Source organism: Brugia malayi (assembly GCF_000002995.4).
Source record: "Brugia malayi strain FR3 genome assembly, contig: Bm_v4_ChrX_scaffold_001, whole genome shotgun sequence".
Lineage (NCBI taxonomy): Eukaryota > Metazoa > Nematoda > Chromadorea > Rhabditida > Onchocercidae > Brugia > Brugia malayi.
In genome coordinates this window covers 21656330-21683375 of record NW_025062479.1, presented here as the reverse complement: position 1 = coordinate 21683375, position 27046 = coordinate 21656330, and the positions used below count along the sequence as shown (strand labels likewise).

At 28.2% G+C, this 27046-nt stretch overlaps 3 protein-coding genes across 3 annotated transcripts; 1 reads left to right on the top strand and 2 right to left on the bottom strand.

Moving 5' to 3' along the window:
* Window positions 1–1037: 1037 nt before the first annotated feature.
* Window positions 1038–2421, bottom strand: Bm2332 (Uncharacterized protein; the record flags this gene model as incomplete). The annotated part of the gene is made up of 2 exons (XM_043075680.1): window positions 1038–1115; window positions 2269–2421. 2 exons carry the CDS (start codon window positions 2419–2421, stop codon window positions 1038–1040), a joined length of 231 nt encoding a protein of 76 aa, XP_042931614.1.
* Window positions 2422–7395: 4974 nt separating this feature from the next.
* Window positions 7396–17795, bottom strand: Bma-dgk-1 (diacylglycerol kinase, putative; the record flags this gene model as incomplete). Its single annotated transcript, XM_043075679.1, has 21 exons — window positions 7396–7647; window positions 8453–8551; window positions 9084–9167; window positions 9415–9499; window positions 9754–9941; window positions 10228–10408; window positions 10588–10745; window positions 10871–10970; window positions 11111–11262; window positions 11520–11677; window positions 11908–12055; window positions 12253–12457; window positions 12804–12942; window positions 13091–13163; window positions 13554–13726; window positions 13987–14149; window positions 14599–14730; window positions 16307–16395; window positions 16603–16705; window positions 17166–17245; window positions 17639–17795. The coding sequence occupies 21 exons, from the start codon at window positions 17793–17795 to the stop codon at window positions 7396–7398; spliced, it is 2919 nt and encodes a 972-aa protein (XP_042931613.1).
* Window positions 17796–22291: 4496 nt separating this feature from the next.
* On the top strand, window positions 22292–26706 carry Bm9144 (Uncharacterized protein; the record flags this gene model as incomplete). Its single annotated transcript, XM_043075678.1, has 6 exons — window positions 22292–22333; window positions 23433–23627; window positions 25295–25420; window positions 25682–25849; window positions 26026–26156; window positions 26484–26706. The coding sequence occupies 6 exons, from the start codon at window positions 22292–22294 to the stop codon at window positions 26704–26706; spliced, it is 885 nt and encodes a 294-aa protein (XP_042931612.1).
* Window positions 26707–27046: the final 340 nt, after the last annotated feature.

The following is a 27046-nucleotide window of genomic DNA, read 5'->3' as shown; positions in this document are numbered from 1 at the left end:
AATTAACAAATTTAAGCAATTAATTAGCCGAATGAAAAGATCAAAAATTTTTAAAAGTATTTGTTAAATAAAATGAAATAATAAGAAGATGCAGAAGTTAAAATCATTCCTAGAACATCAAATTTTATCTGTTATTCACTAGGAATTTTCAAGACACATATGAAAGTTTGAAATATATAATAACTACCTTTCAGTGTAAACAGATCATTTACATGAAAGAAAAAATCGACTTTTTTTTTTTTTTAATTTTCTGTTATGGATTAGTAATTTCAACATTTACTTCTTATATTAAGCAATAATTAATTAATTGGCAGATTGCAAATGGTCTAAAAATAAATGATAATGCTAACTTCTTTAGCAAATAACAATAAGCGAAAACCCTATCCTTTATTGTTTTTCTATATCAAATAAACGTTATCAGTTATGATAATAAACAAGCAAATGAAAAAAAAAAAAAAAAATAAAGCAACTTTTGGAATGACTAATTATCATAAATAATATTGCAAAAATAGATCAGCCAAATTCTGATTAATCTCAACACTTGCTTAATTTGCTATCACATCATTAACCTTTGTCAAATGATACTCCTTGATAAGTGTTAACAAAAAACACTTTTCTTTTTTGAATAACAATGTATAAATTATATGATATACAATAAATAATGAAAGATAGAAATTATAAAATTAACTATTTTAATTGAAATTAATAGCACAAATGAAATTATCGACTAAGCCATAAAATTCATATTTAACATAAATTGCAAATATGATTTAACATTGTTTGATTCAATGATTTATCAAAAAACACCAATTCAGTTTTGCTTCAAATCAATAAAAATATTCGTTTCAGTTATAACTTATCTATTGCTATTATCTTCTAAACTATTTTATTTCCATTATTCATTAAGCTTTTTTTTTTTTTTTTTATTAACGGAAGGAAAAAGTAATTTTAATTACAAACAATGAAAGTTTAGGATGAAAAGTTAAAATAAATCAAATGTAGTAGGTGAGATTAAACTAATCCAATGCATTTATATTTTATAAAGCTTTATGAGTTGAAGTTGAATCATATTTTTGCTGTGCGACGGTTAGTTGATGCCTTGGTCCCATGCCCCACTGAAATAAATAAGAATAGCTGTAATAAATTAATCTAAACAACAGTTTTTAAAATTTAATTAGTCGAAATAATTTGAAGTAATCAGAGGCTAAAGAAAAAATGAAATCTGAGAATTAAATTTACGAAAAGTGCTATATGAATATCGTCTGAAAATTCTTGCTCATATTTTTTTGATTGATAAATTTAGCAAATATTCCAATCAAATCATTTTTTTTTTTTTTTTTTTTTTTTGAACTATTAATGCTATCCGATGAGAGAAAAAGGGAAGAGAAGTTTAATTAGACTATTTAAGTTTTCGGAAATCTGCAGCAAATTAAAAATGCAAAAATAGAGTGAACTTCTCTGTATACGTATAAAAAAAAAAAAGAAAAATTTCCGGAATAACGAAAAACGCTAAATGATTGCAAAAAGTTCCATTGGATAAACGATGAAAGCAATTCAAGAATATAAAAAGAAATCTATAGAACTTCAAAAAAAAAAGAAAATGCTAATTATGCATACGTCATTTCATAAAAATGAAGCCATCTCGAAATTCGAAATTTTGACTATCAAGCTTTCTCTATATCAGAAGTAATTTAAATATCAAAAGCTATAATGTATAAAAATTTGTGAGATGAAAATAAGATTGTCTTCAAAGTCAAATTCACCTCTTAAAAGGATCAAAATTTTTTTTGAATAAGATTAAAATTTTTCTGTCACTGAGTGATGAAGCATTTAATAAAAGTAATTCTGTAAAGAAAATTTAATTTCTGTTACAAGAGTTCATGAAAATTTCTGCTAATTTAATTATTGGATCTGATAAATAAAAATTAGAAATTTATTTCATAGATTTCTCGTTGCGTATTGGAAAAAAAAATTTTTTTTTTCTTTTACTACTAAATATTTCTCAAGTAATAATCAAAAAGGATATGAATAAATGATTCAGAAGATTTCGATTGAAACTTCTGAAAGTTACAGTGATAAGTTTGTATGGGATAGTACTATATCAGATTATGTTTATCGAGAAGAGAATTTTGAAGGAATTTTTAAATGGACAAAGATGATAGATAAGTATAAAATAATGAAAGAAATTAAATATAAATTAACCTTATCAATTATTCAATTTTATCATCAAATAACAATTTTTGTAAATGAATGTTCCAACTTTCAAACCTTAGCAAAAACAGTTTTGTCATCTGTTTCAGATACGCAACACCATAAAATACATGTCACTGAGATTATAAATGTTATGGAGAAGAATGAAATCCAAACAGCAATCGGGCCAAGATAGTCTAACATATCAAGCTGTTGTTTTAAGTCAACCATTTCTGAAAAATAAAAAAAACAGCAATAAATAACAATCGATCCGGTTTTACTTCCTGATTATTCATTTATCTAAACGTAGTCAAAAAAATAATTTAATTTAAATTTTAGTTTAATTTTAGTATAAATTCACATTATAGAATAATAGAATTTCGTAAAAATCTAAATATAAAATTTCAATTTGTTTACTTTTCCCTCAAGCATTATTGGCCGTTTTTTTATCTGATGGAAATGATAATTTGTAGGATTTGTAAAAGAAAAGAATACTAGAAATTCAGAGAGCTTTTTTTTCAAAAAAAAAATTTTTAGAGAATGAATATAAAGCCTGAAAACATATCATTATTGTCAAGGAAGGAATGGCCAACAGCATCAAAGGGAGAACATATAACAACATTCAACCATGTGGTAGTAGCTTGAAGTGAGTGAATCAATATTTTGAAAATAGCTTGCTAGCTAGCTAGAGTTTGGTGTAATGAAATGACGAAGAAAGAATCTTCAAATGTATTAGAGTTTTACTAACAAACATTTCTAACTTGAAATTCTCATCTAAAATAAGAAATCAAAAAAATAAAATAAATAAACGATGCAAATTTTATTTTATGTTTAAAATGAAGCATAGATATAAGCATCATCTATAATGTTTAATCAGAGGATATTTCGCTTTTTTTTTTCTTTCTTTTTGGATAGATAAATTAAATGCATTAATTAATTAATTGCATATTCATTTTAATCTCCATCTTATCTCAAATTAAAAGATCAGAATGTGTTATTTGACTTCTTCCAGTAGAGAATCTGAATAATTTAATAAATTTAAACGATTGAAGCAAAAAAAAAAAGAAAGAAAGGAATGATATGAGAATGTTTGAAAAATTTTTTGCATTACGAATAACAAAAAAGGATGAAATGACATTCAGGAAAAGAAGAAAAAAAAAAAAAACAGAAAAGGGACGATAGATAGATGATAGAAAGAATTCTCTACACAAAATAGTGAAATAGTAAAGGTAAACAAAAGTTGAACGAATGCTTACGTAAGCTTTTCAACTAATAGTATCATTTGTACTATTAAATATTAGACTTAAAGTTAAACTTAGTTTTTAATTTTAAACAAAACTAATAGCTAATAGTTACAAATGGTAGGCTAATATTAACAAATAAAATTTGTTTATTCATAAATTTGTTGACTTGTTTGTATTTTAGAAGATTTTTTGTGAATTATTGAAGATGAAATTAAAAATTAGTTATTATAATTTAAAAAAATTAAATAAAATTAACACATGAATGAATGAATCGTTCGAAATTTTCGAATTTTGTTTGTTTGTTTGTTTCTTTTCATAAATGAATTTCTGATGATATTGCGTAGTACTTTTTTGACCAAATTTTATTTTTATAATTCTATGCAAATCACTATTGAAAATAAGTTAGCTTCAAATTAGCTTCTCACGCGATATCCATTTTTCAGTTTTTTTTTTTGTTTATGTATTTGTTGAATTCATTGAACCGAATCAAAAAAAAATAGTTTAGATATTATTATTAATTAATACTTATATTTTATCTCAAATATTTCTAATTTTTTATCTTACTTTTCAATTCTTTTAAAACCTTCTGACCAAATTTATAAAAAAAACCAGTAAAATCAAAATTTTCAATTTAGGTTATCTTTTATTTAGAACTTTCTTTTTAAAGGATTTCAATTTTCATTTAAAGGCAATTAAAATTTTTGTTATCAATCAATCTTTATGGTAGTAAGAACAGTAAATTATACCTCACGGAAGTTGCATTTTTTTTTTTGATTAAAAAATCAATGCTTTAATCAATACTTAATTTATAAGTGTTTTCTGCTTATAAATTCATATTTTTATTGTCATAGTTTTTTCCCTGTAAAATTGATATTTTCTGGTGGAAATTAACAATCAGATCGTGGAATAAACACAAAAGACTAAAATTTATTTTATCAGTTCAAAAATTATTTATTCAAATATTTAATGAATTAAATTCATTCATTTGGTATTTCATATTTGATAACTAGAATAAAGGCCTATCTACAAACACTTGCCTACCGATTTAAGCATCCATACTTTTGGCGCAAATGTCCACATTCACATTCGATGTTTTCAGTTGCTTCGCTTTTATGTTTAATTTTGTTTAATTGCAGTTGATTTTAAGGAATGACTTTAGTCTTCTGATAATTTTCATAAATTTATAATTGTTTTCGTGAAAGCAATTGAGAGAAAGTTTAAGGATCAAGAATGACTGGGCTTGGCGCTATGGGTTTGATCTACATAAGATGTTTTCAACTCTTCAGTTTTTCACTCGAAAATGACAAATTATTTTGAATTATACGAGAATGTTCTTTTATCAAATTATAGATTACAACAGTTTAGAACTTTTCTTTTAGCAACAAACAAATAATCCTTAATATTCGATCAAATATACTATAAATTTTAACATATACAAACTTCCATTTTCAGACTACTAAATTTGTTATATTATTGCATTACTCTCATACCTTAGCAGTTGTTAAAATTTTTTTGCAACAAATCGATGCTTCACAAAATGATATGATAAGCTCAATATGAATGATTCAACAAATATTTCCCTCAGTTTAATCAATTCTTATAATAATATCTTTCCTATCTCAAAAATGATAGAATCATATGACAAATTCAGAGTTCTCAAAATTGCAAGGAATTTGTTTTCTACCAATTTGTCTTAAACATTCCTATTTTACTTCTTTTTCTTCATCCTTTTCTCTGTAAAATTAATGATGTAATAATTTCTCTTTTTTTTTTCAACTAGAAATCTCGGTCCTTCACAACAATATTATGTATGAAAACAGATGTTGTCTCCTTTTCGTCCGGAATTATCAAATTCATAGGGTAATTCAAACAAAAAGGCATAGGATAATTCAAATTTAAAGAAATTTCTTTTAATTTCTAAACTTATAATTTTAAAATTTAAAAATCACTCAATGTCATAAACATGCCGCATAGCTTCCAAGATAGAATATGTAGTAATAAAGCAAACTAATTTCAATTACTAACTTTAATTTATTGCAAAATCATTTCAATTTATTAATACTATGTGGTCATACATTCTCAGACAAATTGATAAAAATTTTTATACTTCAAAATTTTCCCTACTTCGTCTATATAAATTTTTTTAAACAGTGAACTGATTAATAAAAATTGGTAATCTTTACTTGAAAAAAACAATGATTAAAAACATTTATGTGTAAAAAAAAAAAAAAAAAAAATGGGATGGAAAATAATCACAGATTCTCAAATGATCACTTTCATGAAAATAAATTTATATCACAGCTGATCAATAATCATTACAGTCCCACTCACCTAAAAAGACATAAAATCGCATCTATGCTGTCATCTTCATAAACAATAATAGTTCAATGTACACTGAAAGTCAAGTTCTAAGAAGCATACATAAATCGAAGCCTTTTAAATATTAAAAAAAAAAAAATTCTAATTGATAGGTTCATTCATGAACTAAGATAATCTTAAAAGCATAAATATGAAGAACAAATATTTTTTATCTGAAACTTCATTTCAACTTCTTCAAACTTTGACACGAAATGAGCACCATAAAAGTGAGGAAAAATTTTACCAAAAAGGAAAACATGCAATCTGATTCGAAAAATAAACATCAGTGCTGTTAGTTGGAGTTTTGAGGAATAAATGGCAATTCTTCGAATGGAAAAGTTTTCCTAGAAGGAAGCAAAAATTGAATTGAGAAATAAACATTCTTTTCTATATCAGCGTAGGTTTCCTATGAATTTCCTACTTTATCACCATATTTTCATATCAGTATAATCTACAAAGAGACGAGGTTAAATTTAAAAATATGGAGTCTTCAAAAATATATATATATATACATCTTCGGATAGAAATGACATTTTTGAGAAATTTATTTACTGAAACCCGTAGTCCACATAAATATAAAATATTTAGAAAGATTAGTCTTTCAGAATTCCATATCTAGAGTTTACGAGAATACGATAAATTGATATATCACTAGAAAGAGGAAAAGCAAACCAACAAACAAAACTACAAACTAAGAAAAAACTACAAGAAAAAACCGAACATAAACCGGTATAATGGAAAGTAAGAAGAAAAAGAGAACTAGCTAAGAAATCATAAATGACTAACAGATAAATTCAAAACTGTTGTCTTAAATTACGATTCATCATATGTTAACGTCATACTTTTTAACCGATAAAAACTTCCAAATTTCTCAATGGATTCAAGGAATGAAGCTAAAAGACTTCGCAGAAAGTTTAAACTCATAAAGTAGATTGAAGAATTAGGAAAACTATTGACATATTGAAGAATATCGGTGATATTCTCCAGCATAATCTATCAGTTTATATTTATATCCAATAATAAGAAATAAGAAAGCATTAATAATGTGATAAAATTATATCCCAGATTGTGTAACCATGCCTTTCATTCCCTTATTCAATTATTTTCACTCTCATAAATTTAATAATAAGACTAATTGAATGTTCCTTAGAAATATTTGATCTCAAAACAAAACTAAGAACTCATAAACCATTAAATTGATTCGTTTTAGATCCTAGCCGAATGGTCATGCCTTTGAAGAATTAGACTTGCAAAAGATAAAAAATGCTCATAGAAAGGATCTTCTCAATCTTACTCTAAGCTATCCCGTAACCAATCATTTTGTTTTGTTAGAAAAATATATCGACAAAGAAAAACACTTGCATTATATTAATCGTCAAATGGTCTCACAAATATCTTCAAAAATTCACACTTCACCTGCAATGTGAATATGAGAATTTCACAAGTGCTTATAAAAGATTTTCATTTTTTTAGTATTGATATTACAGTGTTGAACAATTTGAGGAACAATTTAAGCAGTCAATGTTTTTTGCAAAAAGTATAGCATCAGTTGGGTTACATATGATATGAATTGCTTACTTCCCTACACATAAATACCAACAAATTATAAAAAAGCATCTCCTTCTTCATCATCATCATCATCGCCATTTGCAGTAGCAGAATGCGCTTCATCGGTTGTACTTTTCTCGTGCATCAACGGACCGGAATCAATATTTAAGAGTATGCAGGGATGGATCCGTGATGAAGATGGTGAAGCTTCATTCCGAACTGGCCGAACTGCTGCTGCTGCTGCTACGTTTGTTGACGAAGATGTTGCATTGCGACGTGATTTCTTTGCTTTCTTCAACATTTTAGCCTAAATATATGCAAAATGTAAGCGAGTGAAAATATTCATTTCCAGTTTTAAACCGAGAAACTGAGCAAGGAAAGTGCGTAATTCTTTCTTTGGCTGAATCTACTCATTGCTTTCTATATTTGACACAAAGATACGACAGATTTCAAAATTCATTCAATGAATGCGATTAAAAATCTATTTAAAGCTACATATTGAGGAGTACAGATTATAAAGAAATAAGTCAAAGAACCCGATCGTAAGCCAATTTTTATCTGACTTATTCGCTTTAGTTCAAAGAACTCGATCGTAATCCAACTTTTATTTGACTTATTCGCTTTAGTTTTATTAACAATATGAAGTTTTCTTGGGTACTACTGATAAAAAAAAAAAAAAAAAAAAAAGAAAAAAAAGATTGGCTTAAGATAATTATAGGAAAACCATGCATCAGAAAATGAATAACAAATAATGAAGTTATCCACGAACAGAAATAAAATAGTGGAAATCAATCATGATTTTTCGTGAATTGTGTATAAACTTCAGAGTTATTTTGGGAATATTATTTTATTTTGCAAGTGATGATGTTTGGAAGTGGTAATTATTAATACCTCAGTAAGAAGATTATCTAAAAAGAAAAAGTGAAGCAAGATGAAAAAAAGCAAAAGCAAAAAGAATACGAAGCAGGAGTAAACAAAGTTTAATTTCTTGTGATCATGTTTAATATCCTCCAAAAAAAAAAAAAAAAAAGTGTCTACTAAGCTCAAAAATTCAAAAATTTTCTTCCCTACACAATAATTTCACGAATAAATAAAAATTAAGAAATTCTTACTTTAAGGGCAGACTTCAAAATTGTTATAGTACCAGGTGGTTGTATGTGCGGCTCACCGTCCACTTGTACTGGCCATTCTTCATGCGTTGTGATTCGTATCTGCAAGAATGGATAGGTTATATTTAGAAAAAAAAATAAATAAGTCCTTTAAATCTCGAAGTTGATAGTCCTATCCTAAAAAAAACTGTATACAGGGCATTTTTGATTTCTTGAACAGCACAGCACTTCTATATGAATTATCTATAATCATAGCTGCGCCCACTCAAAAGATTTCGAAAGACTTGGGCTTGGGCAAAATTTAATTAAATTTTTTCAATTAAATTAACTTGGGCAAAATTTTAATTAAATTTCAATTAAAATTAACAAATCGATCAATAAGCGGGTGCGGAGTGATCTGATAATGCAAAAATCCCTCAAAACTGTAAATATCGTATTATCGTGCTATTGTTTGCGCTGAATGACAAATAATCTCTACAGTTTTAGTTGACAATAGAAGCAAACAAATTTTCAAATCTATAGACCTGACAACCGAAATTGTTCAAACATGGGAAAGTGTTTACTTCTATTTTTATTGTCTACTGTTGCGCGAATTGGGACAAGCCAATATTTTTTCAATAGAAAATTGACTTACACTTCCTCCTTGAGCGATTCTAATGCCGGCTGATAGTTTGGACTGAATGAGACCTAATCGAGAGACATCTGAGATACCAACCACCTACAAATAGTGAAATTTGTACAAAACTGTAAAGGACAACACTAGTTTTCATTTGGAGAGGAATAAAGAAGCTATAAATTTTCTCAAAAAAAAAATTTTCGAGTGTTATAAATATAAAAGAATGAAATTATACATCAATTAAATAATTCCTTTATAGTTTATAAAATTAGCAATAAATCCGAAAAAAAAAAAAGAATTAAATGACAGCTAGGACATTAAAGAATGTAAAAATAAGGTGTAAGCTTACTTCAAGCAGACCATCGTAATGTGTCGGCTTTTGAAACTGTCCTTCTTCTTTTGCTGTTCCCCATGGATTTGCTCCACTCCCCCAGCTGAAAATTATTCGTACTTCATGAAAATAATTAAAATTGCTCGTTGTACATTAGTGTCAGATATATGAAAAGAGAAATAAAAAGCTCAAAAATTGTTCTACAGAACCGAATAGGCGATCAAAATCAAAATAAATAATAAGTAGAAGACAATAAATAGAAGTTTGCTGAATATCTTCCTTATTTTTGCACACTTTTCAACTCCAAAAAAAGACAGTGCAAAAAAAAAAAAAAAGAAATAAAACAAAAATCCATACCTGAGTAAGTTTAATACGATGATACCCTCAATGCATGGCAATTCGATTACTTTACCATCCACTTCTAATTCAACCCGTCTCCAGAGATCTTTACATGTTCTTTCAAAGAATACTTTTTGTAAACCGATTTTTACGTATTGTGTTTTATTGAACAAACGTGAACTGAACTTTTCTGGATTAGCATCTCTCTAAAATAATACTTTTATACAGGAACTTTCTACAAAACAGCCACAAAATATTAAAATTTTCACATAAATTTCTCATAGGAATGGCTAGTAATTGAAATACAGAAAAATAAAGATAACTGTGTTAAAACCTCAATTAAACAAAAAATGAAAAAGCAAATAGTAGCAATTTAACTAGCGAATTTATTTTCGACCATGTACAATAGCTTTCTATGAAACAAATAATTTTAATTTGATTAAGGAATCAAAAAAAAAAAATTTAATTAAAGTAAACAAGTGCAGTCTTGACCTTATTATGAAATTGTAAGCAGACATCCGCATCAATTCCAATTCCAAAGTAATTATTCATTATAATCATTGAAGTTTGGTCCTCAGGATTGCTCATCATTTGCTCTGAATCAGGACTTGGCTCAACATTAGATGTTGTTGGCGGTTGCGAACGTTCTTCCTCGTGAAAAACTACTGCCCATCTGCAATCTTCTCAAATTCTTGTAAATTATAACCAAGCTATTACTGAATTCTTCCAAACTTAAGCCATGCTGTACACATGGAAATGACAAAAGTTGATAATATGGAATACTTTCATAGCAACAGTGGTCAATTACAAATGTTTTTAAAATAATTTCAACAATTCAAAAATAATAACTACCTATCCAAGCGTACTTCCTCAGCCTCAATAACATCTCGAAGAATATCCATTGGGTTCTCTTCACCACTATAACCACCACCCCATCGTAAAACTCTCGCCAGATCATTACCGGTGCCTAATGGAACAATTCCACATGGTGGGGAGAAACATGCTGCGTCCTGAAAGAATACTTTTTAAAGTAATAATTTCTGGAAGCTTCAACTAAAGTTTGATAAAACTCGAATATTTGATCTTTTGTGATTCAATTTCTTCCAGCTGTGCATCTGATCAATAAAACAATAACCTGTTTAGCAATATCTAAGCACTGTAAAACCCAACCAATTGTACCATCTCCACCGCAAGCCAAAATCTTATATTTTGGAACATTTCGGAAAACATACAACCTAAAATCAAGATTTTAATATAAAATTATAATCTGTTTCATGCCGTTTCAACTGTTAATAAAAACATATTATTTCATTAACTGACAAAAAATGCATTCATATTTTACAATGAACAAAATGAAAGTGAAAGAAGTGCTTACCCAACTAATGGACCACCTTTCAATACATCAAATACTTGAAAAGGATTCAACAATCGTCTGAATGCTTTAATTAATTCGCTTCCCTGACAACCACCACTTTTAACATTCACAAGCACCAGAAGAGGCTCACAATCGGGTGATAACATATGGGGCTGAAAGAACTTTGAAGAGGCAATAAAATTTCTCAAAATTCTAACTGTTCTAGTCAGTCAGAAATAGATAAATTTTCTGATAAACTGAAGTCGTTGATTCTTTAAGTAATATAACAACGAAGTTGAATCGACTTCTTAATAGTTGTGCTACAAATAAAGAGCTCAAAACTGAAAATGAAACACTGGAAATGGAAACTAAATTACGGTTTGAATTTACTTCAGTCCATATCACAACAACAAATCTATTATCGATTAACCTGCACATTAGGAAGACAAAGTACTATTAATTTCTTCTCTTCGTAAACCGCATTTTGAAGGCGTTGTACAGCCGAAGTTGCAGCTTTTGCTGTATTGAATGTAATCACTAGTGAACCGTATTCGAAATATATTGGTCCGATAGCAGTGAAAGGCTTTTCTGGAAATTAAAGCAAAAATTAAGAGAATATAAAGCTTATATAAAGCGTAGAGAATTTCTTTTTTTTTTTTCAAAAATTTATCACAGCTCACGAATTCAAAATCACTTAAAAATCCTCATGGGAAAATTTAGGATGAATTCACTTCTTTAATTGTACCTCGAATACACAAAAAGTACAGAAAGCTATAAATCAAAGTAGAAGCGTCTCCGAAATAAAAGCAAATGATAACCTTTAGCGCCTAGTAGCCGTAAAAGAATCCTTTCATATTGTCTTTGAGCCAGTGAGAGCGGTAAATTACCAACAAAAACAGCGTGATCGTGTGGATCATCCTTTTCTTGTATATAAAAACGAACAACGTGATAACGTCGCAAGGAATCCTGGAATTTGGAAAACTGAACGAAATATGAGAGAAAACAAAAACAGAAATGACGTAGTGATTGTCAATCATTATTCTGTTCAAAGAACTTTACTTTTCTCAAAAATTGAATAGTTTATCTTATTACCATAACAACGAAGCATGAAAGGTTCTTTTGTTTAAGTAAAAATTATAGAAAAAGGTTATACTAAGCTGTACTTTTCTTAAATTTCGCACAAGCTGCAGCATATTTTCCTGTGGATTCGCAGTTCTTTCAGCAACACCACGATCGAGCGAAACTTCAATTAAATTATAACGGTTAGCAAAATTCCGATCCAATCCAAATCGGTCCAGCGCTTCTGCCACTGCATCTTGAACCAGTGTTTCTTTTGTAACTAACAGCGAACAGCATGTTACTGGTACTCTAAAAAAAATATAACCAATTGCACTTTATTTAATTCCATTGTTTTCGAAGTGTTAAATATCAAGATCTTCCCGATCTTCCCGAAGTATGAAGAGAGAGGCTTATTTTAGTTTAGTTTGATAAGGTTTAAGTCACGTGCTTCTTCGATTTGATTCCGCATTAATTAAATCAGGATTTCATGTAAAGGATCCGAAAAAGCATTTTGTCGATAAGGATAACTCAAATCATGGGAAGCAAAGAGTCAGCTGAAACAAACATGGCTTTTCGCAAAATGATTTAAGCAAAGCTACAAAAAACAGAAGAAATATTTTTAATGTCGTACTAATGACTAATCATTAAAATTTACCTAAGCCAACCACCATATAATTTAACAACTGCTTTTTCAGGATCATCTTTGTAACGAAGGAAAATTTGAGCACGGCGTCCTTCTGGTCGCCGTACGTTTCTCAGTGGTAACGGATCTTCAAGCAATTCTTCCTCACCATCTGAAGAAAATTTTAAACTTTTCAACACAAAAAATACTAGAAAATTTTTTTGAGAAGTAATATATACTTTTTGGAGTTAAAAAATTGCTACATAATAATCAATCAAATTCAAAATACCATAAGAAAAAAAATTATCAAAAATACTCACTGTCGTTGTGCACTTGTGTGACATAATAACAATCAGGATTATCACTGATATGAAACCTCCTAAGTGCCACATCCTAATAAAAATTACATATGTGAGTACATTGTGTATGAAAACTTCGCTAAGTGAATTTTAAGTTTACTGCAATGTAAAATTTCATTGTCTAATGGAACATGACGTTATTTTTTTTTCCTGATATATTGCAACTAAAAGGAACTAATAAATGAATAGTAGTCAACACTTTAATGAGTATAAGTAATACATAAAAGCATTGCATGCATATTGTATTGTTTATAATTTTTTAAACGAAACCCGCACAAAAATATTTGTTACATTTTGAAGGTTATATTTAAATAATCACTTCAATGATCTCTGATAAACTAGTCGTTCTTTTTAGCCATTCAGTGTTCAAGAGTGATAATAAATCACTAGTAAAAGAATTTAAAAGTGAAATATTTTAACTTACTCGTATTTGATGCATTGAGGCTGTTTTTGGCACAGTAGCTGTACGATACTCGTGTTTCCTAAGAGAACTATTGCCATCAAAAATACGCAAATTTTCATAGTCCTCTTTTTCCTTTGCTTCATCTGGTGAATTCAGTGCAGAATCTTCTGGGTGTGTTTTCACTGGTGATGATGCTAAAGTCCAAAAATAGCAAGAAAAGGGTAGTCATTTTCTATAAGATGCTAAAATTTTGAAAATGGTTTGAAAATAGCTAAATAACAGCTTTATCAAAAAGAAAACATTAGATCAAAATTCTTTATTATCAGTTGAATGGTCTTTTGTAAAATTTTTGCCATTACTAAATTAAACTCTGCAAAAAAATTTTTTAAAAGTTAAGATGAACAGAATAAAATACGAATTTTACAAATTAGCTGAAAGAAAAAAAAAGGTATACGTTGCTGGTTGAAACCTTCGAGATAAGTTCCCTGAATGTTAAGCAGCTGTTTCATTGGAAGTTCTGTCCTTGGAATTGTTAATGCGTTGGGTGGCAACATAATCTTTTTTAAAGCACCAAAATCACATTCGAGAGACATTTGACGATAACAGATAGCATGAGCCTTAAAATCAACATCGTACTTTTCTATAAATATCAAATTTTATCATTTCCAAATCTTTTACATCCCAAACTGCCGTATATAGTTTTTTTTTTTTTGACTTTTAATTCAATCATTTTATACAACTATTTTCTATGGTTTCATTAGTTTCTTCGTTGAATAACTCCTCTGTTGTTGTAGAAAATTTTTATTGCTCTGCATAATATACACCTGAGAGGTGGATACACATTTCTCAGAAAACTTTTTCTTTTTTTTAACTTATAACTCCTTTCGAAACAAATCGAGAAAAGATGAAAAAGGATTAAACACTTAGCAAATATAAATTAAAGTAGTTAAGAACTGGAAAAACAATAGGAATCAAGATGCACTTGGTCCTATAATTTGATAAATACCTGATTACTCATTCCTAAACAACATATTTTTACAAGGTACTATTTTCAGGAAAAACTTACCGTTGCAGAGCACCAAGCGCATTTCATACCAGCTAAACACTCATACGACCAGCAAGCTTTTCTGCAAACAACGCACTTGGAATCGCGTGGTATATTACCCTCCCTCATATGATGATGTTGTACCTGTTTATTCTGAAAAAAATAGGAAAGATACGATTGCAACTCCTTAAAATGAATTCATGGAGGAATTTTATGTTGCTTTTTTTGTCTTTGTTTTTTTTAAATTCTCGTTAGGTAAATTAAAATCTGCTAAATTCATTCTACTACTGTTTAGCTCTCTAAATTTATTTATGATAAAAACAATAAAATTTTTAAAAACAAAGTTGTTTTTTTTAAAGAATTTTTTGAGAATGTTTTGGTAGCAATACTACTATATGCATCTAAGTATCAAGAATTCAGAATAATGATCGAATGAAAATAAGGAAAAATCGAAGAACGGACAAAAAAATACAAATGGCTTAGAGTAAAAAATGCTTCATAAAAGCATTATGTGTTTGCATCATCCATCATTAAGGATTAGAGATTTGAAAGAAAGGCATTTAAGAGCAAAGGTTTAATCTTGAAGTAAATTATATAAATAAAAACAAAAAGTTTGAAATTTTCAAAATCATCATATAAACAAGCTCATCTCTGTAGCATTTTGAATACTAATAATATCCAGAGCATCATTTAATTTAGAAACATTTTCCCTACTACTGTAAATGAAAATATTGTTCGAAAGTTGCTCACATAAAATGAAAACCAAATTCATCAAAATGTTTGAAATTGAAAAATTATGATATTTCAAACTGCCTTGATATAATAAATTTGTCCCATCCCAACAGTTTTTTTTTTTTCCGAAAAGTTTGATTCATTGAACGGTCTACAAAAAAAAAAAAAAAAAAAAAAACATCAATTTCTTGATTCCCATCTTCTCGGCTGCCTTTTGATTCCTGAGCTCTAGGGCTTTATTTTTGTTCTTAAGAAGAAATGTATTCATAGATGTTGAGAAATCAGAGAGGAGGAGAGAAAAGATTGAAAATTCAAAAAATAAGATGAAAACAAACTGGTGTGCGCTTTACTAAATAAGTTATTTTTGAATCCTAAAAGATTTATTTGAATTTCAACTTAGCATATGACGTAAATAAACATCACTTAGTATTAAGATAGCTGATTGAATAACTTCTCTATTCATTACTCCACCAATCATTACCTTCCACTGGCTTCCAAATATTTTGGCAGTGAAAAAAGCCAGTAAGCTTTCAGAGCTTTGAATTTCCCAGAAGTAAAATTTGCAGCATAAGTTTCTCATCTTTCATCCTATTCCCTCTTGTTTTCAACTACGCAACAGAAATATTCTTGACATTTATATATATGAAAGCTGCATTCTAAGTTGAAAACAAATCTATATTTCAGCCTTCTTACATTTCTGAATTTAAAGAATTTATCAAATACGAAGTACTCACTAACTCTCTTTCACGAAATTTTATATCTAATGAATTTGATGTTTGACTATAGAATTATATTACTAAAGTATAAAATTTATTTCAGGTATTGTCGTCAGTATGTAAAATAATAAAGCAAGTCAATAAAACTTATTATTATGTGACGGAAACGGAATTTACATTAACCAAATTGTGATAGAAGTTAGAAGAATCCAGAATTTGGATATTAGTGAGAAATTCTTTAAGTACAATCACTCAAGAGGATAATAAAAAAAGAAACATACCTTATCCAAATTAGGTACATATGTAGCAGCTTCCTTGCAATCACTTACTGCTAAATCGTGACAGTCAACGTGCACGTAATATTCACAAACTACAAAGTAATCAAAAAGTGAATGAATAAAATTTCATGGAAGAGAATGGAATATCTCTATTCACTGTGGTTTGGAAAATGAATGGATGATTTGTCGCAAAGAATTTTTTTGGTTTGATTAACAAAACGAATTTATTGTTTGGGAAGCGTTAACATTAGCAATTTCATCTACAAAAATGCAAAATTTAATTTGAAAATACAACTTACCTTCACATTCAACAGCCACTGAATCATCAGTTTTTTTGCGACAAACGCAGCAAAACCTTCGTTTGATATGTGATGGTTCAGACCATGTGTGAGCGACTGGATTCTGCAAAGAGGAGTCCAAATGTCAAGAAAATATAAAAAACTCAAATGAAGCTTCAACAATTGAATAACACGAGAAGTTGAATAGCATAAGTTTAGTATTCACATCTCATTTTTTCGGAATGAAGATTTGAGTTTACAAAAAATTAAACTACAATGAAAAGTAAGGATACTGTGCCGAGAAGAGAGACGAGATTTTTTTGCTTAGTAAAAATTCTCTTCTTTTTCAATCCAATTAAAAGTAAATCATAAAAGATTTATATATCGTTAATATTCATTAGTATCAATGTATTCAAAGTAATTTGAGAATAAATTAAGATAATATGTGCTATTAGAAGTTTGCCTAACTATCACATCTGGTCAGCATAAACGAATTTAATGAGCGCTAATAAGTCAAACATATAACATATGGACGGGTGTTTATTAAGAAAACATTAGCTACATTTGATGATATTAGTTATTACCTTTATCAACTGCAAGGCAACACCACTACAGAATGAAACAACCGTTTTCTTACACTTGTCATGACATATGAAATTACAAACTGAAACACATTTTTAAAGGCAAAGTAAGGCAAAATAAAATTTTCGTGATAAAATAACTGCCTAATAAATCATTATAAAAAGAATTACGCATTTTATAACTTTAGAACAAGGTATACTTAGTTATACTAAATATTATCTAATTAGAATCCACTCAGTAAACATGTCTCCTTTCAAAGTATGCCGTAATTATATAAAATATGATTGGTAAAACTTTACATAATAATATAAGTTAATTATAATATAGAATATAAAGAATTTCAAGATATCATAACATTCCGAAAAGTTCCGAAAATTTACAGAAACATTCTGGAAACAGTTTTCTTCCGATTCTCAAAACAATGAGCATACTTATTTTTGAATAGAAATTTAAATTCAGAACATTTGTAACAAACCTTCGCAAGCATATCCTTGTGTAAGCATTCCCCATATTTTATCACAGCAATGATGACAGTATGTTGGTTTACCAAATGTTTTGCGAACAAAGTAATGGCCATGATCACGACCAACTGCTAATAGTGTTGCATCAACGTTATGTCCTTCTGCTGCCATAGTATGCTATTTCTCAAATTTAAATCCTTTTTAATTATTACAAAAATATAATGCTAGAAAAATCATTGTATAAATAATCTTTGAAAAAAGAAATTCCTCAAATAATCGATAGAGATTCAATTTTATCATTCGAAAGCATAACTCAGCATAGTATTATTGAATGATTCTCGATTTCATATTTAATTCCACCCACTCAATCTTTGTGCCAACATGAGATAATATCAATGAGAAAGAAGCAAATAATCTATTTGCATTTAGAAGAACAAAAATCTAATTACCTTTGAATAATCACAAATTTGCACGCAGCAATTTACAACTAACAACTTTATCACCGATTGCTAAGTTACTCCTCTGATTGCGTCCAATTATTATTTACACTTCTTTCATTCATTATCCTGAAAATAAATTCATTTGTGCATATATGAATGTAAGCTGATAATTTAAAATCCAACAATTGTCAAATAATCAAAAACAAAAATTCACCTTAAGCAAAATTTAGCTCCCAAATAAATAGCTAATAGTTAAGTTATACTTTAGAAAAACTTATGTTTCTGAATAAAGCATTAAAGAATAATTTCAAAAGTTATATTTACAATAAATCTACTCTTGATTACTTCCATCTGTTTCTCGACAAGACTGAAATGAGTGAGCAATATATGGAAAAAAGAAAGGATGAAAAAGACACAAATGGATACAAAGCTACATAAAAAAGACAAAAAAAGAACCAAATTATTCAGAGAGGATAAAATATTTGCAATTCTACTTGTAAAAAATGAAATGATTGAAATAATTTGATAATGTTCCAATTATGCAATGTAAATATTCTCTAAACTCTTTTGCACATTTTCATAACTTTCATTAGCAATTAGCAATTTATTTGTATCATAATACACAATAACATTAATGAAGTATGCAGTAAAAGTTGAGAGAAAATACACATAATATCACTTTGAAATTTTAAGTGGATAAATAAGAACTCTAATAAACAGTTTGTAATAATAGGAATTATTGTGAAAATGAAAAATTGATAAAATCTACTAGCAATCATTGCTTATATGAATTAAAAACTTCATCAAATTTAGAAAAGCAATTTTAAAAAGTTATAATTGCAGGTGAAGAATAAAGTTGAAATAGTATATACTTTTTTTTATGTTCAATTATATTTCTCGAAGTATTTCATATATATATTAAAGAATCAATAGTTGATTTGAATTATGATATTTTAGTAATTATTGAAAAAAAATCACCACTTCATTTCTCAATATATTATTAATTGTAAGAAGGGAAAGAGAGAGAGAGAGAGGGAGGAAGAAAGAGAGAGGAAAAGGGAGAGTTGTATTAACAAGAAAAGAAATGAAAAAAGCATAAAAGGAAACAAAAAAAAAACGAGCGAAATAATTCTCTTCCAGATTTCTAACTAAAATTTGATAATAAATCTAATATAAATTGATAAAAAAGAAGAAAAAAACAAGAACAAATGTCCATTCTATTTATTATCAATGATGTCATATCATTTTAAGAAGTGTTAATGAAACAAAGCTTTCCTTCATTTAATGAAAATATAAAAATGAATTGAATGCATAAGGAACAGCGTATGCAGCACGCAACACGCAGAAATGCATTGTATGATTTATTCTTACTGCAATAGAACATGCATCCGACTGGTTATTTTCTGGATTTAAGGCTAAGAACATGGAACTTCTGACTCATAGCAGAAAGACCAGAGTGAAGAGTAAAGTAAGGAAGAAGTAATGCTCTTTGATGAATGGAATGCAAAAATGAAGAGTAGAAGAATAAGGGAGGGAGAGAGAGAGAGAGAAGAAGAAGAAAGGGAGGAGGAGGAGGAGGAGGAGAGGATTTGTGATGAATAGGCCATAAAGGCATCTGGCTGATGTACTAGGCCACCATTTCACTTAACCTTTAGTCTGACTCTCCTCTCCACCTGCCCTCTAGCAGAGACCCATCTATCTATAATGCGTTGAATTCACAAATTGTGTTATTGTGTCTCTGCTTACTTCTGCTAAGTGTTGATTTAGCAAAGCAACAGGATGCTTTATCAGATTGATCTTGGAAGCAATTTTTAATGTCCATCTCATATGTCTCTTTACGTCTATTTGACGTCTATACGTCATCTGTGCGGATGTACACGTGAATGAGTGTACCGTGGAATATATTTTGTCTGTCAGTTATTTTGTAACTTTGTGCGATTAACTTCAGACAACTGACGATCACCTTACTTACCTTTTTCCCTTCGAAATATATCTCAGTAGGATGGATCATTGGATGACCTCAGGGAAGATTAGCTAATTTGCTTATGGATAGTCCTTTCTTCGCCTATTACTTCAATTTGCTAATTATCGGTAAATTATTCCTTCCCATTTTCAAGCGAATTAAAACTTTTAAGTGGAATTCATGCACATGCACAAACACGTACGTACGTGAATGACTAAGGTCATCTTATGCACAGACGTAAATCCCTGTGCGTCCCTTTTCCTTCTCAACAAATTGTTATATCATTTTTGTGAGTTCAACGTAACTTTTTTTTTCAGAAAATCTCATAAATTCATATCTATATTCATAATACACGTAAAGAATACAGAATGTTTGCTTTTATCTGATCAATAATTGAGGTAAAAAGTGTATTCGGGAATACTCTTTAGGAAAGGTAGGTAATAATCCTTCATTGTTCTTCAGCCTGTTCACTACAGAATTTTACGGAATTACGAAATGAATTAAATGAGAATTCCTAGTGCTCTTCGAGACTTTAAATTCGTGACTGAAATGCAATCATTTAACAATAAGACAGTGCCCAGAGAGAGGTACCCCATGTCGGTTTTTTTTTTTTTTTTTTTTTTTTGACAATACTATTTCGCATATGTCACCAAATAAAGAAATTATGTGACGGAGAAAGTGACAATGGTACCAAAGGAGGGAACAGCAATACCAGTAAATGTCAACACAAATATTCCATTCTACTCGTTGCATATATACTGAAACTTATCAATCTCTAAGCAACTCGTCCAAAAATACTTTTTTTTTCGAAGTGAGAAATAAGCAAATATGCAATTAAAATGACAAATGTATGACAAAACTTTTATACTTTGGGCCCTCATTCTATAAATTCATATTTTACTAACATAGTTGTTAGCTGTTGTCCATGGATAAAATACTAGTTCCTGCATTACTTCAAAAAAAAAAAAAAAGTTCAAACTATCAAGAGCTAAATGTATCAAATAAAATAATCAGTTCATGAGTAGCTGTAAACAAAGTAGACATTATTGAAATGTTTGATTGAATAGATTCAAGTACTATCTCACTGCATTCAAGTAGTATTTTCTGGCCATCTTTAAATTCCTATAATAGTCTAATTCTTTTTCATTGTTCAATCTTCAAAAAAAAAAAAAAAAGACTTAATTAAGGCAATATTTCTGGCTGATTTAATTGATTACTTAATATTTTCTAATAAATGATATGATATGATATGTAATTGTTCTTCGAAAGATTTGATCAGAATTCATTTGAAGATTTATAAATTTTATAATTGCATGATCATAAATTTTCATGAATAGGACGACATATTTACTTATGAAAATTCTTCCCTATATATATTTTAGATTGAGAAAACTAATTATACAAACTATAAGGTTAAAAAATTCAGTTATAGTAGGTGATATAATTTAATACGATTCGATTTGCTATTATAAAAAAAAATACAATCAATGTAAGGTTTTACCCATGATATGAATTATGAGATGAAATGATCCAAGTAGTTTGGCTACTACAAATATAAACTTCAAAATTTATCTGATAAATGATCATTTTGCTTCAGTAATTGTGATGTGAACATAAATTTATCATACCACTGTATTTTTTTTTTTTTTGTTTTTGTTTTGTTTTTTCTATGAATCATTAATCTTTGAAATGTTTCCAGTGGTATAGCTAAAAAATATGGAAACAAAAATAAACAGAAAGACAAATTTTGTTGAATGTGATTCATCCTGCATTAACTTTAACATATTTTACTTTTAATTTACTAACTTCAATAAATTTCACTATAATCTTTGTTGAGAGCAAAAGGACCTAAAATTAAAAGACAAAAAGTGGAAGAAAAACAAAAAAGCTAAATATGTTTAGTTGAGTAAAAAAAAAAAAAAGTACTATGATATTATTTATAATCATCAACACAGCTCTAATCATAGAGTAAAAAAAGTTTAACTATCACTTTCATTCCTATGTACCAATTTAATCACTCCAGCATTTAATAAAAACATTCTAAAAAAAAAGCGAAAGTAATATTTATAAATGAATTTGCATATTACTGCAAAAAATTGATGTGACAAATTTTGATGTTGAAAATGACTTATTTTTTTTCCCGAATAGCTTATAAAATAATGAACTTTAAACAAATATATTCATTGCATAATTTATTTTCTGTGTGAACTGGTGTATAATAACAAATCATTATCATTTTATTTGTCACAGAATTACCAAAGAATATGTCATCGTCTTTATCTGAACAGGAAAAGATGGCTGTTCAGGTTGATTTCTTGACAAGGTATGATAATGGTAATCATATGGTGTAGCAATAATAAATGATAAAATAAAACTTCCGGAAGGATTGATTTCATGAAAAAAATATTAGAATTGTATTACATTAAGACGAAGTAAATTTAAATTATTCTCTTAATCACAAAACAATGAATTTTTGTTTTAGCTTTTAAAAGCATTCTGTAGTTGATGATCATTTAAAGAATGATTAGATGTTGAATGCGCAAAAGTCACACATTTGAGATTATGTGCATCCAAAAGTTGCGCTTTTATTTAATTTGAAAATTTGCCCTGTATATATTTTATCCAAATGATAGGGAAGACATGATAGTTTAAACGATAGTGGAGCAATCATTGAGAAAGACTTAATTTTGCATGGTTGTAATCCATCTATTCGAATGAGTGATACTATCATTGCTGTTAATGATAAGCAGTTTGAAACAAACGAAAATTTGTCTTAAAGTTTGCTAAAGTTTTCTACTCTTTCTTTTTATTTCTCATTTGAATAAAATTTGTTGGAAAAATGTTAACGCATTAATACTTTCAATGAATTTATAACTCTTTTTTTCTTTTCTTTTCTTTTTCATGTATAAATTTTATATTTAAATCAATTTGGTAGTGAAAATTTTAGATTTTACTGCAAGAAGCGCAAGCACATACTAAATTTATTCTTACGGTAAATCGATAAAATGGTGACAAAAAGGTAGAATCGGACATTAAAATTGATTATGTAATTGAATTAAAAAAAAAAAAACATTGATAATGAATCATTTGGGATAATTCAAATTTGGTTTTAAAAGAATGTTAGATATTTAAATAGTCTTATCATAAAGCGATTTATTCAAATTTTCTGCTCAAAAGTATAAAATTTGAAATACTTTATCAATCTATCAGTTGCATGGTTCAACTATGACCTTTCATAGCTAGCTAATTGATGCTAACATCTTAGTTTAATAACTATAACAATCAACAGTGTCATTTTTCTTCAAAAAAAAAAAAAAAAAAAACCAGTAATAATAGAATTATTTTGTATTTTGTTTTCTTAATTCATATAAGTGTATCAACTTTGTTTGAAATTATATTTTTCAGGTATTAGTGAAAAAAGTAGAAAGATTAGCAGCTGAAGCTGGTATTAAGGAAAAAGATCATATTAAACGCATAAATGAAGAACCGATACAATCATTGGAAAGTTGTGAAAATCTTATTAAAGGACAGCAAAAAATTGTTTTATACATTTCTCGTGGCTCAAAAATTAATAAAAATAAAGTGGAATTTGCAAAAAAAGTAATCATTGATCGAATTAAAGAATAAATTTATCAAAAAGGGACATTACTAATTTATTTCTACTAAGATGTCATCTTACTTCTTAAATAGATGACAATGAAATATGGTAATAATAAATAATGAAAATAATGAAGTGCTAACTTCTTGGGAAATATTTCGAGAAAATAATAAAAGAGATGAAAAGAATATGTCTGTTGATTTCCGTTAATCGTTTCTAAATTTTTTTGATATACTTTTGTTATCAAAATTATTTTCAGGTTGTGAATTTACATATTCCTTATGAATGTGGGAGATCTTTTGGGTATAACAATAAAATATTTAATGGTAACTGATATCCAAAATGGCTCAATTGGAGAAACAAAATTTAAGGTAAATCAAATAATACATAAATGATTGAAATTAATTTCTCCAAACATCTGTAATATATAATTTGTAAACTTTAAATCCATAACAGATTTTTTGTGTAGAAAAAAGTAAAAGAAAATAAATGAAAATACGTAAAGAAATTTTTTCTATCAAGAAAAAAGAAAAGGATAGGAATAAAAAAATTAAATGCATTTAATAAGTAAATTAAATAAATTTAATAATTAAAATACTATGGATAATATTACTTAGAAGTGCTCTTTTATAGTTGCAAGATACATTAATCGAAAATAAATGGAATCAAACTTCACGAGGATGAACAATTTTATCATTTGCTTCAACGGATAAATGAAGATCTCGAAGTAAATGTTATGAGAAATGTTGTTAAAAATGATAATACTGTGATAATGGCTAGTACATCGCCATCAGTTACCACTACAATTTACACAGTTCTTATTTCACTTTCTGTTAGTTTAATTCTTCCTCTTTTTTCCTGAATTGATGATAATCGAAATATGATTGTATCAATTCTATCCTAAAAAATTTATGAATTAATGAAGTTTTGCTTTTGATTTATTGCAAATTTATTTGTTGTAATGATAATATTGCAATTGGTAAAAAGTAGAAGTAATACTATAACATTAATACACATAATTAATTAATTAATTAATTTTAATACAGATGACACCATGTGAAGCATTAGGTGTACATTGCAATTAAAGATCGACCTGATGAGAATTTAATAATTTTATGGATAAATCGCATGCTCAAGGTAAATTTGAACTTGGTGATGTGATTTAAAAAGTGAATGGCATTCCAATTAAAGATCGCAATCAATTTTTCAAATTATTCGAGGATGCTACTACTGGCAAACGAGTAAATGTGATATTTTAATTTTAGCATCAACTTTAAAATTCAAAACCATAGGTTATTTGATTATGGATGAGTAAAAAGTGATATTACATATCAATGCAAAATTAATATGCTTTTTAAATGAACGAACCATGGATGACGAATGATGAGAATAATTTGCTAAGTGATTAATCCAACATTTTAAAAATTAAAAATTTTTTTTTTGATTTCATTACAGATATTAAATAATTCCTTTTGTACTTGCTTCAGTCCGATTTAATAATTATCTTTCTTCATAATAACATTTGATTATAGAACATAATGATAAGAGTGATTAAAAGTGATAGCAAATTATTAGAATTGATCGGACATAAAAATAGTATAAAATACGAATTTCTAATGCATATTCCTTTTTTAGATTGCTGTTAAACATAGAGCAGAACGTGAATTAGAATTGGAGGAACGACTTCTACCACATTGAAAATAGTGAAAAAATAATCAAAAGATGTGCTGGATACGATTATATTATTGTTAACGTTCGCTATGATTCCAGTGCAGGTCGTCCATTTGGATTAAATGTAAGTTTTTCGAATTAAATTCAAAATACTTGAGCTATAATAGCTTATTTAGCCAAAATTACCTTCAAAATATCATAGCATTCAAGAAGCTTTTTTATAATATGAAAAAAAATTTTTTTTCCTTCCAATATAAATACAAAAATAAACAGAAAAACCTAAGAATTATATCGATTTCAGATGAGAGTAAAACATTAAAAAACATTAGTCTAATTTGTTATTCCATTTAAGGTACACTTTTATTAAATACCTTATTTTTTTTAGATAGCAAATGTCACCGCGCATAAAATTATTATCCTAGAAGTGGCCGAAAATACTGTAGCGAGAGATTATTTGAAAATTTACGATCATATTATAGCTCTCAATGGCAATTCGATATCTGATGTCACTGTAGCAAAGAAAATGATACGTGAATGCGGCGCAAATTTTCAGGCAATTATATTTATAATAAAATTTACAGTAGTACTTAAAATTTAAACCCACCTAATGTTTTACGTAGTCTATCCATCATTTTTGAGTCTTATAATGATGTTTAAAAAAAAAAGAAAATTAAATACAGAAAAATATTGAACTGTAAAATTAAGTGATGAGATTTCATATCTTTTCAGGCAGTAATTAAACGTCCAGTTAACTTAGTCAGTAATGGAGAAATCAAGCGTGAAGAATGGAAAAAAGAATGGCTTGCCCAACAAATCCTGAACAAATGCCACCAGATGTTCAGGAAATTGTTGGGAAACATGTAATTGTTTACTTATTAGCTATTTAGCACTTCAAATTTAATCCATGTTCAAGTCACTCTCTTCCTGATTTCTGTAAAAATTGAGTGCAAAAATTATAGACTACTCAATGTTCTTGGATTCATGAAAATTATTTAATGCAGATCAAGTCCAATTTCACTCATCTTTTTGCATAGAAAGTTTTATTTAACACAGATGAGGAAATCCCTAATTCCCGGATTGTATGTATAATATAATTATAAAGGTCGAAACTATGTGACAATCTAGGATGGAATCCACAATCCTAGATGATGAAACGATGGAGAAATTTTAATATAGACAATTCTTAGTTCAAACAACACGAACTCAAGCAAACCACTAGTCTCGTTTCGGTTCTTCGTAAACCAACTGGCCAACAACGTAAAATTCATTTCTCAGAACACCACAATAGGACGCAGATCCAAAGTGATACACCCGCAACAAAACGTTTACGCCAATGTCGGTGAAAGAAAAAAAAAAAAAAATGAAATGAAAGTACAAAATATGATAAATTTTCTTATACATCAGTACTAAGAACATCTCATTACATGTAAGGAAAAAAGTACATATAATCATGATTTCATTTTGTGCAAATTATGATAAAAATGCAAAACTGTCCAAAAGGAACAAGTTAAAAAAACCCCAAAAAGTAATCTTCGGGTTGGCAGTGAATGTCTCTCGCAATCTCTTAAGAACACTTCGGATCTATAATGAATGTTTAATCAGAAAAGCTTTTATGAAATTTCTCATATTAGGCCAGACATATACTGATCGAACAAAAAGATACTCATTAATAATGCACTGTTATCTGCTGAACTCAAAGTAATATTATGAGCTGCCGATCTCTTATAAAAACTCGCCAAGCAATGGCATA